We start from the raw sequence: 13,767 nt of genomic DNA, 5'->3' as shown, positions 1-13,767 counted from the left end.
CCCATTGAATTCACCCTAATAATTTTCTTTTGGGTATTGTATGCCCACCTTGTCACACATTTGAACCAGATTTTTATACATATAGACACACATGCCTATATATGAGGGTTTTCCCTAAGCCCTGTATTCCTTGAGGCTGACTGGAGCAAAAGAGATAAGAGGGGTTCTGGCTGGTTGGCTCAGTGGTAGAGTGTTGGCCTGGTGTGTGGAAGTCCGGGTTTGATTCCTGGCCAGGGCACACAGGAGAAGCGCCCATCTGCTTCTCCACCCTTTCCCCTCTCCTTCCTCTCTGTCTCTCTCTTCCCCTCTTGCAGCCAAGGCTCCATTGGAGCAAAGTTGGCCTGGGCCCTGAGGTGGATGGCTCCATGGCCTCCACCTCAGGTGCTAGAATGGCTCCAGCTGCAACTGAACAATGTCCCAGATGGGCAGAGCATCGCCCCTGGTGGGCATGCCGGGTGGATCCTGGTCGGGCGCATGTGGGAGTCTGTTTCTCTGCCTTCCTGCTTCTCACTTTGAAAAAAAAAAAAAAATAAATAAATAAATAAATAGATGAGAGGAACAGTCTTTCTCTTGTTCTAATGCCAGACTACACTTTGAGAAACAATATGCTATTTAGAGGTCCCTCAACATTGCAAAAGAATTATAGATAAACTAGCTGCCGTATGAGGTGCACAGATGATCTCATTGAGGTACACCAGGCAGAAAAGAGGTGTGTGGTTTCAGAGGTGGGAAAGCATCTTTCCAACAAGGAGATTAGGAAGGAAGGCTTCATGGAAGAAGCAGCATTTGAACTGGGACATGAAAGGGTAGAATATGATGTGTGGCTGTGACTTCGGCTAGGAAATAAGGGAGAGGGGATGACAAGAAGAGGGAACAAGTCTGCAAAAGCAGACACAAGTAGTGGCAGGCTCTTCATGGACAACTGAGAATTTTTCAGAACGCAGGTGCATGACAGGGCCACAGAACAGAAATAGAGAAGAAAGCTTTGTGCCAGTGCCTATGAAGTATATATTTTGTTTGGTGATTCAGATGAACAGTTGGAGGCATGAGCTAACCTCCCCGAAACGGTCTGGCTGGAGGCACAGTATATATAAGTTTGGTGAACCATGTGTGCATCTGCCTTTCTACTATGCTTACTATCTTCCTCTGGAAGTAAAAGCAAGAATTTTTCAAGTTTGTAGGCAGAGAACCATTTTATATTGCAGAGCCCTGACTGTCCACTATTCAAAGTGGCACTTTAGAATGGGTGACCTGGCAGCCACGGTTGGAAAGATTATAAGGAAAAAAACATTAGTGTATGTGTGCTCTGAAGGCCTGAATTAGGCAGTGGCAGAGGGCAGAGAGGAAGAGAGAGAAGCATCAAAGAAAGGTTGAAGGTAGAAGTTACTAAAGTTTGATAACAGGCATGGCCCAAAGCATGGGTAATGAGAAGCAAGGGAGGCCAGGACCAGAGATTATGAGCAGAGGCTGAGGATTGGTAAGTAAGAAGGTTCTGATTTTGGACATAATGTGTTTTAAGAACATGGCAGAATTTCCAGATAAAGACATCTGTTAGGCATTGGAAATTTTGTGAATCCACTGTCCAATCTGCACTCTGTATTTATACAAAGACCTGTAAAAATGAACCATTTGCTCAGAATCTCAGTGTGCTATCGGTGTGTGCAATGTGAAATAGCAGTCTTCTTTGGAACCAACCTCAGTTATAGCATCATTTGTAAACAAGCAAGGCATTGAAAAGGGAATATACATTTTTATTTTGGCATCATCCTGCCCTAGAGTGACTTGATTCTGCTAACTACATGGAGTGTGCAGTCCCATTTTGCTGTTATAAACTCAGTGCTTTTCAGTTTGGGATTTGAATCCTGGTTCTGTGAGGCCTTTCATTTGTAGCATGAAGGGCTGGTCTAGAGCCCCTCTGAGGCTCCACACCATGGTCTGCTTATCATGAAAAGGAGAGATGCTGCCGAGGCCAACAATATCCCTTGGCTCTATGTCCACAGAACATAAAGCACAGGTGTTTGGAGTTCACCTTTTTCAAACCTATCACTGTCAGTTCTCCACTTTTCTCACAAGTCCCCACCAAAAAGTCAGATTTGTATGAGAAATGGCCACAGCACTCTAAGTTTCCACTAGGTCAGGTCACTGGGAAGTACAGAGATGAAGAAAGCTTAGTCTTCGTCCTCTGGGAGCTTACACTCAGGCTGATAAGGATGACAACAAAAGGTCAGACAGGACTAGGGCAGTAAGCAGTGGGAGCACAGCAGGGAGGAGAAAATTTTCTTGAGTCGTTTGGGTGAAAGTTGTCTGAATGTTGGTGGTGTGCACAGAGAAGTCGGCAGCACCCTGAAGGAAGGTGTAGAAGGCCTCCAAAAGGCATTCGGAGAGACCATGGGAGAGGTGGCAGGACTGTAAGCTAGAGCCTGTGGTGGAGGGTCTGGAGTCTCCAGCTAAGAAGTGCAATTAGTACAACTGCCTCCTTTTTGTGTGTGTGACAGAGACAGAGAGAGTCAGAGAGAGGGACAGACAGACAGGAAGGGAGAGAGATGAGAAGCATCAATTCTTGGTTGCGGCACTTTAGTTGTTCATTGACTACTCTCCCATATGTGCCTTGACCATGGGGCTACTGGAGACCGAGTAACCCCTTGCTTGAGCCAGCGACCTTGGGCTCAAGCTGGTGAGCCTTGATCAAAGCAGATGAGCCTGTGCCCAAGCTGGTGACCTCGGGGTTTCAAACCTGGGTCCTCCGTGTCACAGTTCAATGCTCTACCAGGGGTAGTCAACCTTTTTATACCCACCACCCACTTTTGTATCTCTGTTAGTAGTAAAATTTTCTAACTGCCCACCGGTTCCACAGTAATGGTGATTTATAAAGTAGGGAAGTAACTTGACTATAAAATTTATAAAGCAGAGTTACAGCAAGTTAAAGCATATAATAATAATTACTTACCAAGTACTTTATGTCGAATTTTTGTTAAGTTTGGCAGAATAAATCTTTATAAAACAACTTACTATAGTTAAATCTTTTTATTTATACTTTGGTTGCTCCGCTACCGCCCACCATGAAAGCTGGAATGCCCACTAGTGGGCGGTAGGGACCAGGTTGACTACCACTGCATCCACTGCGCCACCGCCTGGTCAGGCACAACTACCTACATGTGTTTTTTTGTGTTTTTTTGGGGGGGGGTTTTTTGCATCATTTTTCCGAAGTTGGAAACGGGGAGACAGTCAGACAGACTCCCGCATGCACCTGACCGGGATCCACCCGGCATGCCCACCAGGGGGCGATGCTCTGCCCATCTTGGGGCATCGCTCTGCTGCAATCAGAGCCATTCTAGCGCCTGAGGCAGAGGCCACAGAGCCATCCCCAGCGCCCGGGCAAACTCTGCTCCAGTGGAGCCCTGGCTGCGGGAGGGGAAGAAAGAGACAGAGAGGAAGGAGAGGGGGAGGGGTGGAGAAGCAGATGGGCGCCTCTCCTGTGTGCCCTGGCCGGGAATCGAACCCGGGACCCCTGCACGCCAGGCCGACGCTCTACCACTGAGCCAACCGGCCAGGGCCACAACTGCCTACTTTTGAAAGGGAAAGAATACCATGGAGTTTCTGCGCTGACCCCACTGCAGGGGCTACTTGACCCTTAGCTGGTGGTGGGGATCAGAGCAGGAGATCCTGGGAATGCTCCAGGCATGCCACAGTGGCTGAACTGGAGTGGTTACAGGAATGAAGATGAGGTCAGGTGACCAAGCTTTGTGTGACCACCTGGAGAATATTGGGGAGACTGAGGAAGACAAAAGTCTCCTGCGACTCTTCCTGGCCTGGAGAATTAGGAAACCAGTGCAAGTTGTTAGAAATCAGGAGAAGGTGCAAGCTGAATCTTGGGTTTGTGAGTTTGGGATATCAGGGTATCTCGGTGAGGTGATTCAGATGGACAGTTGGAGGCATGAGCTAACCTCCCCGAAACGGTCTGGCTGGAGGCAAAGATCTGGGAGGTGAGGCCAATAATGCAGGGGAGAGCGGGGGGAGGGAAGCACAGGAATGGAATAGAAGAGGGAAGGAAGCCTGGGCCATTATGGCGATGGCCGGGAAAGAGGACCTGCTGAGGTCGACGACAGGAGTTTGCCAAAGGTGGGTGCTGGGGACAGTGTGAACGACAGGCTTTCAGTCCGATGTGGTTGTATACAGTGGGTGACCCCCACCTCTCCTCCAGCCTCCTTCTCGCAGGTGAGGAACAGGCAGGGCAGGCGCACTGATTAGCCAAGAGCACAGGCTGGAGAGTTCCAGATCCAGAGTTAGGAATTTCCAACCGGTACCCCTCCACGGCACACGCTGTTTCTGACCCCCCCCCCCCCCGCAAGAAGCTATTCATAATAAAAAATATAAATCAGCCCTTGAAGACCAAGAATAGTTGAAGTTTCAATCTGCGCATTAAGCCGGGAATCCAGCAGGTATTTTTTGCCTTAAGCCAGAGGGAGGAGAGGGATGGGCGGGGCGGGAACGGCCCGCGGGGCCGGTGCGTGCGCTCCGGGAGCGCGCGCAGCGCTGGCCCGCCTGTCCCCGCCCTGTTGCGCGTCCTCATCCTGGCGCGCGTCCCCACCCTGGCGCGCGCCCCCGCACGGCACACCAGCCGCACCCCCCAACACCCACCATAACACCCCGCCAGACCCGGTCCTCGGCCTCCGTCCTGGTGCGCGCCCCGCCCGCCCACCCCTGTGCACGCTCCCGTCCCACTGTCCCCGCCCAGTTTGCGCCCTTGCCGCCGCGCACACCGGGGAGCACTCGGCAGAACTGCGGAGCAGCGGCGGGGCCGCGCCAGGCCGGGGGCGCGCGGGGGCGCGGGCGCGAGGCCGCCCTGCGGGGCCGCGCGGAGGAGGTGCCGGAGGAGGAGCGCTGCCCGCCGGTGCCGCCGCTTGGTGCGGGTCCGGGATCGCAGGAGCGGCCAAGCCGCGGCCTGGAACAAAGAGGCGGGCGCGGCGCGATGGCGGACCGCAGCCTGGAGGGCATGGCGTTGCCGCTGGAGGTGCGGGCGCGGCTGGCCGAGCTGGAGCTGGAGCTGTCGGAAGGTAACAGGCCCGGTCGGGCCGCGCCGCGTTTTCGCCGGGAGGCCAATGCAGGGCGGGCGCGTGGTCCCCGGGGCGCGGGGTCCCCGCGGTGCGTGTCGCGACCCCCACCCGGGCCACTGAGTGTCGCCGCCGGGCTGCGCTGCGGCGGGGCCCGGGGCGCGGGATGGAGCGGCTGGCCTGGCGGGCCCGTGTCCTTGTGCGCGTCCGCGCACTGCCCCCGCGGCCCAGACTGGGGACGTCTCCGCGCCGCTTGGCCTGCGATGCCGTGGCCTTGTTCTAATGCGAAACTTGTCGTTGGACTTGAGGTTTGATGCCCAATGTGCCAGACATCCTGGTTTTCCAACGGCCTGTCCTGCTCGGGGAAGGTAGTGCTACTATTGTTCGTCTGTGTTGTGATGCAAGGGTGGGAGACTCGGAAACCTCCTCCCTCAGGCCAGGTTCCTTGCCTCGCGCTCATCCCTAGGATTTGGTGACAGATTTGCAGCCGTGATTTCATGGAGTGTTATGTACGGTTTCTTATTTGCTCTTAATGGTGGGATCATGTGCTCAACTGTCATAAGTTTAGATCGGGTTTTGCTATGTCTTAAAAAAAAAAAAGCCACTGAAGTTCCAAAATGTTAGTGTTTGAGATATATTTAGTATTCACCTGGCTCACCCTGAAAAGGCTGCTAACGTGCTGTGGTGGGTTGGGGATTTATATTTGGAGCAGTGCAGCGTGGTGAACTTTGTATGTGTGTGTGTGTGTAACGGTTTTGTGAGGGCCGGCAGCCAGAAAGTAAATTCATTCGTGCCAATTTCATCAGCAGGGAGGAGCTGATGTTGACTTTGTTTTCCTTTTTAACACTTTCAGGGCGCAGAAAAGAATAAAGGAGGGGGCTGTGGTGTGGTGTTAGCTGCCTTTTCAGATGTCCATGGACTATTTCTTTATTTCAAATCTGGGGTTCTGCAGCGTATCTCAGTGTTCTGTAATGTTGAACAGTCTGGTAGCAGAAGGAGGATGCTTCCTGAACGCTGTGCTGAGCCTACACTGTACCACCTGGTTAAAGATGTGAGGATGTCGCTAGTACCCCAGAGGGCCCAGTGGCAGGCCACACAGGGTGAGTTCACGCGGGACCACTACTGAGATTTACACTGGTAGATACAGTGTGTGCTGTGGGCAGTGCTTGAAGGGATGAAGTCTTTATTAGAAAACAATTGCCGGAGTTCTTTGATTGCGTTAGTGCTCAGAAGGGTTTTCTTCCTTACTTACAGCCCGTCAGAACTCTAGTTTTCTTCTTCACCTGTCACTCACGCATTATGTCCAAATAAGCCCTTCTGCTTTCATATGAAGTTGAAGGGTGAACACCCTTCTGTGTTGGCAAAGCGGGAGCCACCCCTGAAGCCCACATTTCTGTTCACCCCCCCTCAAACACTCGGACGTGTGTCCTGGCTCCCTACTCTGCTATGAGCAAGTCACTTACAAACATGTACTTGGGGCGCACTCACCTGTTAGATGACACTCACCTGTCACCAGCTGTCGCTCTTGGAGGGTGAGTAATATGTTCCTGCTGCCCAGAGGATGGCAAAACCACTTAGACCAACATGTGCTCAGTCCCATTCTCTGTACAGATTTTTAAAAAGGGTTAATGAAGTTCTTATTGAGTGTCTGGGCGGAGAAATGGATGTGTGTGTTTGCATGTAGGAAGCACGTTATTGTTTTTCTTTCTATGTAAACCTTTCTAGACCTGGTGTGAACATTGAAGAATGAAAGAATCAGAGGGTGGTGGCCTGTGCTGGTGGAAACTTAGCCCCTGTGTGCACCCCTCCCCCCACCTTTGACTTGCTTTGTCCCTGCTAAGTTGATAGAATTGCTCTTTAAGGTCATTTGGAATTTCAGGTCTTATAACCACATAGAGTAGTTTTTACTGGCTTAAATGAGATGAACCGACTTGTTTTTCAGTATTGCTCAAGAGAAACCAAAGAATGGAAGGGTCAGAAGTCTCTGAATCTCTTTACATTTTGAAGTTTAAAAAATGCCCGAGCATACCCACTTTCAAAGTGAAAAGTTAAAACTCTTAATGCTGAATTACTTAAGTGTATTGCTTTCATATTTTCTCTTCAATAAGGATTCCAGGGGAGAGGATTCTTTAAATTAGTCTTCAACGTTCTATGGAAATATCAGAAAGTATTGTGGAAACATATGTGGAATTTTCATTGCTCAGTTCCTACAGAGGAGAATGGAAAAAGCATTTCCATTTTAAGCACATAACATAGGTTGAAAAACAGAGTGTACTCTTCTCTCAAAGTTATTCTGTGGCCTGCCAGCCGTTCATAGTTGCCTGTTATCTGGGTTTAGATGGTGATCCCATTTTGGTTTGCACTGGGTGTTGTTATAGGTGTTAATATTTTCTTTTTACTGGGCTGTTGTCTGCGTAACTCAGATTTTTACTTTCCTATTCTGCTGGCTGCCTCCTTGTTTCTTTCTGCTGTCTGTTACTACCCAGGCCTCCCCTCACTGGGGAAAGCTAGCTCCTCTTCCATAGAACAGCCTTGTCAGCAAAGAACAGGAGTGTCTGGGGAGATGTGGCAGGCAGCCCCTCCTAAGGGCACTAGCAGCTACAGTCGTTTTTGTGGGGCCAGTGATTGTGGGTCTGCTCAAATACTTGGGACTGAATGTGAGACGGGAGGAAGCCAGCCAGTGAGCTGGCAGCTGCAGAATGCCAGGTGGAGTGACGGACAGTCCTTTTCCTAGATCATTTTTTCTTTCCATCTTTCGCCTTTTGGGAACTTGCATTTTTTTCTTAGTGTTAAGAAGATCCCCAAATAATTTCATTAATAAGTGAATAAACATTTGGCGTAAGGAAAAACTTTAAATGGAAATACCAGAGCAAAGAGAAAACTTCTCCATAAAGACAGACTCACATCTTTTTTTTTTTTTTAATGAATTAAATATCATTTGTTGATTGAGGTTGAGCAGTAAGTTTCTCTGTGAATGGATGCTTGTGTCTGGGGCTGTGCGTACACTGACTTGCAACTACAGAAGGCGTTCACCCCGCTCTTTCAGGAGTGGTTGGATTCTTAGTTTGGTAGAACTAAGGGAATTGTCTTGTGGTATATAGCCTGTGAAAATTGTTTGGTGTTTGCAGAAGAGATGTCTTTAAAAAAATAGATGCCATGTCAGACCCTTTGTGGCTTTTTAGCTGTTGATATGCCTACTTACTTCCTAACTTCTGCTTAAGGAGGTCACTCAGTTCATGCTCTTTTTAGCTAATTAATATACCAAATTACTTTAACTGTTAGGGTTTTTTTTTCATCACACAGTCCAACTTAACATTTTCTTACTAAGTATGAAGCTGCTTTAGGAAGGAGGTGAATGCTAACTTAAATGTCAGCCCTTTGTGTTGGTCAAGGAACCAGTAATTCTTTTTTTAAAATTGCAGATGAGCAGTCCACAAGCAGCTTGCACAGTCCTGTCTCCAAAGGATAATTTTTTTTGAGAGCTACAGAGAGAGAGAGAGAGAGAGAGAGAGAGAGAGAGAGAGAAAGGAAGAGGAGAAGCATTAACTTGTAGTTGCAGCACTTTAGTTGTTCATTGATTGCTTCTCATATGTGCCTTGACCAGGGAGCTCCAGCTGAGCCAGTGACCCCTTGCTCAAGCCAGCGACCTTGGGCTTTAAGCCAGCAACCTTTGGATTACATTGATGATTCCCACACTCAAGCTGGCAAGCCTTTGCTCAAGCCAGCAACCTCGGGGTTTCATACCTGGGACCTCAGCATCCTGGGGCAATGCTCTAACCACTGTGCCACCGCCAGTCAGGCCCAAAGAGTAAAATTGTAACGAGATGGCAATTGGAAGGTTTGTGGACTAAGGGGGTAGCATTTTCAGGGCTATAAGACCCAAGAGAAGAGATATCCTTCACTCTAAACTGGAGTTCTGTCCCCTCACCCTTTCTCCAGCCTTCATGCTTTTCTTGGAGTTCCCCCTGTTGCTATAGAGCTAACAGCTTTGCTGAGACTGAAAGCTCAAGACCACCTTCCAAAGTCAGAAAGCAAAGACCCAGCTGTCTCTACCGCCACCCAAACTTTGTATACATTCTCCTTATCGAACGAAAACAGTTGACTCTGGAAGACAAATGTATAAATAAAGTTGTTTTTTTCCCCAGAATCTCATTGATAATTTATTGTGAGTGAGTGAGGAGGAAGGGAAGGGGTCAGCAGATTCAGGGAAATGGAAGCTATGGTGCTGCCCTGAGCAGCTCCAGCTGGAATCACATCTCGGGATGGTTAACAAAACTTGTTTCCTTGGTTGTCACACATAGCCATAAGTATCATGGTGAATGAAATGGAATACTAGGCATGATGAATGTAAAATATTGTTACCTGCATTAAAAAAAATTTACAAAATGGCAGCATTGATATGTATGGGATTTGAGATGGTGAAGAGTTCTTCAGTTATGGAAATCATTACATTTGAATGTTAATTTTCTCCATGAATAAATGTAGATGCCAGCTTTAGCCAGGAAGCTGGGAAAGTAAACACACAGACACATTAAAGGCATAGACCTGTAACGTTGCTCCCAAAGCTTATAAGATGTTTGCAATGTAATAGTCTTGGTTAGATCTGAACTTCATGAGGTTAAAAGCCGTGACAACAACTCTATTTTGTTTTAGACTGGGCCCACGGGTTTTATATTCTTGTTATGGTTTGAGGCTACAAGCTGTTGGATGCTATGAGTCATTCCTTGTCTTCCTCCTCCCAGCTTTCTTCAAATGGTTGTCTCTTTTTTTAGAACCAATTTTTTTAAAAAGCAGTGATTTAGTGGATGAGTTGTAACATTCTTCTGAATTGCAAAGAGACTGTATTGGATCATCTTAGTTTTGATGTTATGTATATGAACTGACTCACCATTCTAAATCCTACTTATATTATTAGGATCATTTCTAGTTCTTCTCATAATTATTCAGGCATTAAAAAAAAAAAGGAAATTCTTGGTGCAGTGACTTGATTTAGTTTTGCACATCAGTGTTTATCCTGGGTATCAGGGACATATCATCGGCTGTAACGTGGACGGTGCCTCAGGTGATGTGATTACCCTCTAGTTTCTCTCTTTGTATACCTCTACTTTCAAGGTTGTAGACTTTATCTTTCTTTTGTGATTTTTTGGTGTCCACTGCAAAGTTTACCTACACTTTTTTTTTTTTTATTCAGTGAGAGGAGGGGAGCCAGAGACTGACTCCTGCATGCGCCCTGACGGGGATGCACTCAGCAACCCCACCAGGGGGCGATGCTCTGCCCATCTGGGGCATTGCTCTGTTGCTCAGCCTGAGACGGAGGCCATGGAGCCATCCTCAGCACCCAGGCCAACTCGCTTCATGGCTGCAGGAAGGTAAGAGAGAGAGAAAGAGAGAGAGGGAGAGAGAGAAGCGAGAGGGGGTGGGGTGGAGAAGCAGATGGGTGCTTCTCCTGTGTGACCTGACCGGGAATCAAACCTGGGAGATCCACACACCAGACTGATGCTCTACCACTGAGCTGACTGGCCAGGGCTGTCTCATCTCTTCCATACAGGCTATCCAGATGCACAGTCTCAGGCCTCACCACTGTAGCGGAGGGGAGGCAGGCCTCCACGGTCTGACTTCTCTTCTGGATCCTCAGGACCGCTCAAAGAGAAACTTTATTCTAAAGTCACAGGAGTGATTCTACTTGTGTTCTGGCCAACATCTTATATGTGTAGTTTGCCGTATTTCAAGAGTTCATAAAACAAATAAAGCTTTAGGGAAGGAAGAGGCCCTTAATGAACTATGTTGACTATCCAGCCACCTTTGTGGATTTGACTGGTGCTCCCTTGCATGGACAAGGAGCCTTGTTACTTGACTTTATCACTCTCAGGAGAACATGAACATCTACTTTGAATCCTTGTTTTATTTTCCCTGTTGCTCTTTCTCACCAAGCTGAGGTTCACTTCCCCATAAAGATGAAGATGGCATGGATTTGCCCTCACCATCTTCTAAGGAAGCAGGAAGAGGTGTTTCCTGGGCAAATAGATTTTTGTAGGCCAGTTACCTGGAATGAAAATGGAAATAGAAACTGTGAACTTAGAAGCCATTAGTTTAAGGGGGCTGGGTTATATTACACTGGGAATTTAAGCACAAAAATGCATTGTGTGTGTGTGTGTATGTGTGTGTGTATGTGTGTGTGTGTGTGACAGAGACAGAGAGAGGGACAGACAGACAGGAAGGGAGAGAGATGAGAAGCATCAATTCTTCGTTGCGGCACCTTGGTTGTTCATTGATTGCTTTCTTATATGTGCCTTGACCAGAGGGCTATAGCAGACCGAGTGACTCAAGCCAGTAAACTTGGGTTCAAGCTGATGAGCTTTGCTCAAGCCAGATGAGCCTGCGCTCAAGCTGGCGACCTTAGGGTCTTGAACCTGGGTCCTTCGTGTCCCAGTCCGATGCTCTATCCTCTGTGCCACCACTTGGTTGGCTGAAAATGCATTTTTAACTTGGGGGTGACCTTCTTCTGTACGTCTTGAATCTCTGGTCTTTCTAATTCCTGTTTGCAGGGATTTGTGGGAGGATCTTGAGATTTCCCTGGGCTGAAGGTCTGATCCCCTGAGAAGTCCTCTTCCTGCTTTTCATACATCAGGGAGCAAGTCCAGGGCTCTGTTGGTCGCACCACTCACAGCATTGTCTTGGTAAGATAGCTTATCTCCGCCAGCCTCAGTTTCCTCAGCAGTCAGAGGGTGACGAACCCTCCTTGCCAGGTCATCATAAGGGCCAGAGAGGCAGTGAGTGTCGCAGTGTCTCCCTGGTAAATACCCCGCCTCTCCTCTTTCCTTCCAGGTGCTGGGATGAGCTCCTGTACTTCCTGTTCTGGTGTTCCTCTTGCCCCGGCTTATTCACGTGGTTTGGGGTACAGTGACTGTAAGGGTGGCCTTAGGAGAAAGGAAGTGGGAGGAAGAGCCTTCCCAAGGTACAGGCAGGGTATGAGAAGCACTTTAACTTCAGAGAGGGCACACTTCTTAACAATTGCCCTGTACCGGGATAATTTCAGAACTGTGATGCCTTTATTTTTATTTATTTATTTATTTATTTTTAAAATTATTTTTATTTTATTTATTTATTCATTTTTTTAGAGGGGGGAGAGAGAGAGAGAGAGAGAAGGGGGGGAGGAGCAGGAAGCTTCAACTCCCATATGTGCCTTGACCAGGCAAGCCCAGGGTTTTGAACCGGTAACCTCAGCATTCCAGGTCGATGCTTTATTCACTGCGCCACCACAGGTCAGGCTATTTTTTTTTAAAATAAAAGTTGTTTCTTCCTGGTATCCTATCTAAGTCAATATACCTGTAAGTCCCCCCCCCCCCCCTTTTAGCTCCTTTAATTTTCAGGAGGAAACTAGGGTTGATTGTCTAGCTCAGGTTCTAGTCCACCTGTATCTGGGAAGGGTGTCCTATTAGATTCTACTCCAGGCCACATTTGGACCACCAATGAGAGTCATTTACAAAGCTTGTTGGAGGAACTGCCTGAATATCTTATGCTGCAGTCCCCTCCTCTCTCTGCTGGCAGTGAAGCACAGAACTCCACTGGCTGTGACTCTGAGACATCTTCCTCCTAGCCATGTGTGGCACTCAGCCGTCAGTGTGTGTGGAGAGGCTAGGCTGACACCTCTTCTCATCATGTCTGGTGATGTGTGCACTTGGTTTTTGACTGATGGACCACACAGGTGGAATGACTGGAGCCTGCAGCAGTTCCGAGAGGCCAGGCACTCCCGACCTACAGCCTGCCTGAAGTAGGGACAGGGGCTTGCTCTGACAGTGTGGCTGGAAGCCCTGTCCCCCAGCTTGCCAAATACCTGGAATGTCCTGGGGCTTTTATCCTTACAATCTCCCTGGCAGTCTTGTGGGTTGAGCACCTTTGAGTCTGTGACTCTGAGTAGGATCGACTCTTATAAGCTTCTCTTTTAAAATAAAAACCATAGACAGCAAGTGGCTTTGTTAGTCCAAGCAACAGCCTCAGGCGCTCGCTGAGGATAGCTCTGTTGGTCCGAGCATCAGCCTCAGGTGCTGAGGATAGCTCAGTTGATTTAAGCATCAACCCCAGACGGGGATTGCCAGGTGTATCCGGGTCAGGGTGTATGCAGGTGTCTATCTCCCCTCTTCTCACTTAAAAAAATAAAAAAATAAATGAAAAATAAAAACCAGAGATATAGTTTTAAGTCCTGCCCCCATGTGAACTTAATGGTATTATAGAAGTTATAGCTTCAATGATATATACTGCTCACAAAAATTAGGGGATATTTCAAAATGAATATGAAGCAATAAAAAAGAAGCATTTGATTTTTTTTTTATTAAACAAGAACATCAGAAAAGCAAACAAGTCAAAGAGTTGTTCGATTATGCAAATGAGATGCAAAATCAACTTTTATTTTATTGGTGAAAATTCACTGTACAGAAGGCTGAAAGTACTGGAGTATCTGCATGTTCTCTGATCCCCTAATTTTTGTGAGCAGTGTATAATAACTATTTAATAGTAGCATGGAGTAATAATGTGGAGCTGGACTTGATGTTAGATTCTTAAGTGAGCATTATTAGGCTTCAAAAATATCTTTTGTTTTTATTTATTTGGGCCAATATAATGGATACTTGTCTGGCAGATAAGTTATTTTATGCTTACTCTGTTAAAGATGGCTGCTGTCCATGTGGGGTGGCTGATTACTTTCATGCTTGGGAAGGGG

General features: G+C 47.7%; 1 protein-coding gene across 4 annotated transcripts in view; it reads left to right on the top strand.

Moving 5' to 3' along the window:
- The first annotated feature begins 4,792 nt into the window (after window positions 1–4,792).
- DIP2C (disco interacting protein 2 homolog C) overlaps window positions 4,793–13,767 on the top strand; it is a 471,590-nt gene continuing 462,615 nt past the window's right edge. For 2 of the 4 annotated variants that reach the window (XM_066387147.1, XM_066387146.1), the window contains exon 1: window positions 4,801–5,054. In XM_066387147.1, coding sequence (XP_066243244.1) covers window positions 4,970–5,054 — 85 coding nt within the window. In that variant the 5' untranslated portion in view covers window positions 4,801–4,969. Of the gene's footprint in view, window positions 5,055–13,767 lie in introns of all 4 variants that reach the window. The other 2 variants (XM_066387148.1, XM_066387149.1) reach the window with 2 other exon arrangements.

The sequence above is a fragment of the Saccopteryx leptura genome, chromosome 5 (assembly GCF_036850995.1).
Source record: "Saccopteryx leptura isolate mSacLep1 chromosome 5, mSacLep1_pri_phased_curated, whole genome shotgun sequence".
Lineage (NCBI taxonomy): Eukaryota > Metazoa > Chordata > Mammalia > Chiroptera > Emballonuridae > Saccopteryx > Saccopteryx leptura.
The sequence above is the reverse complement of the archived record's forward strand: the minus strand, read 5'-3'. Positions and strand labels throughout refer to the sequence as shown.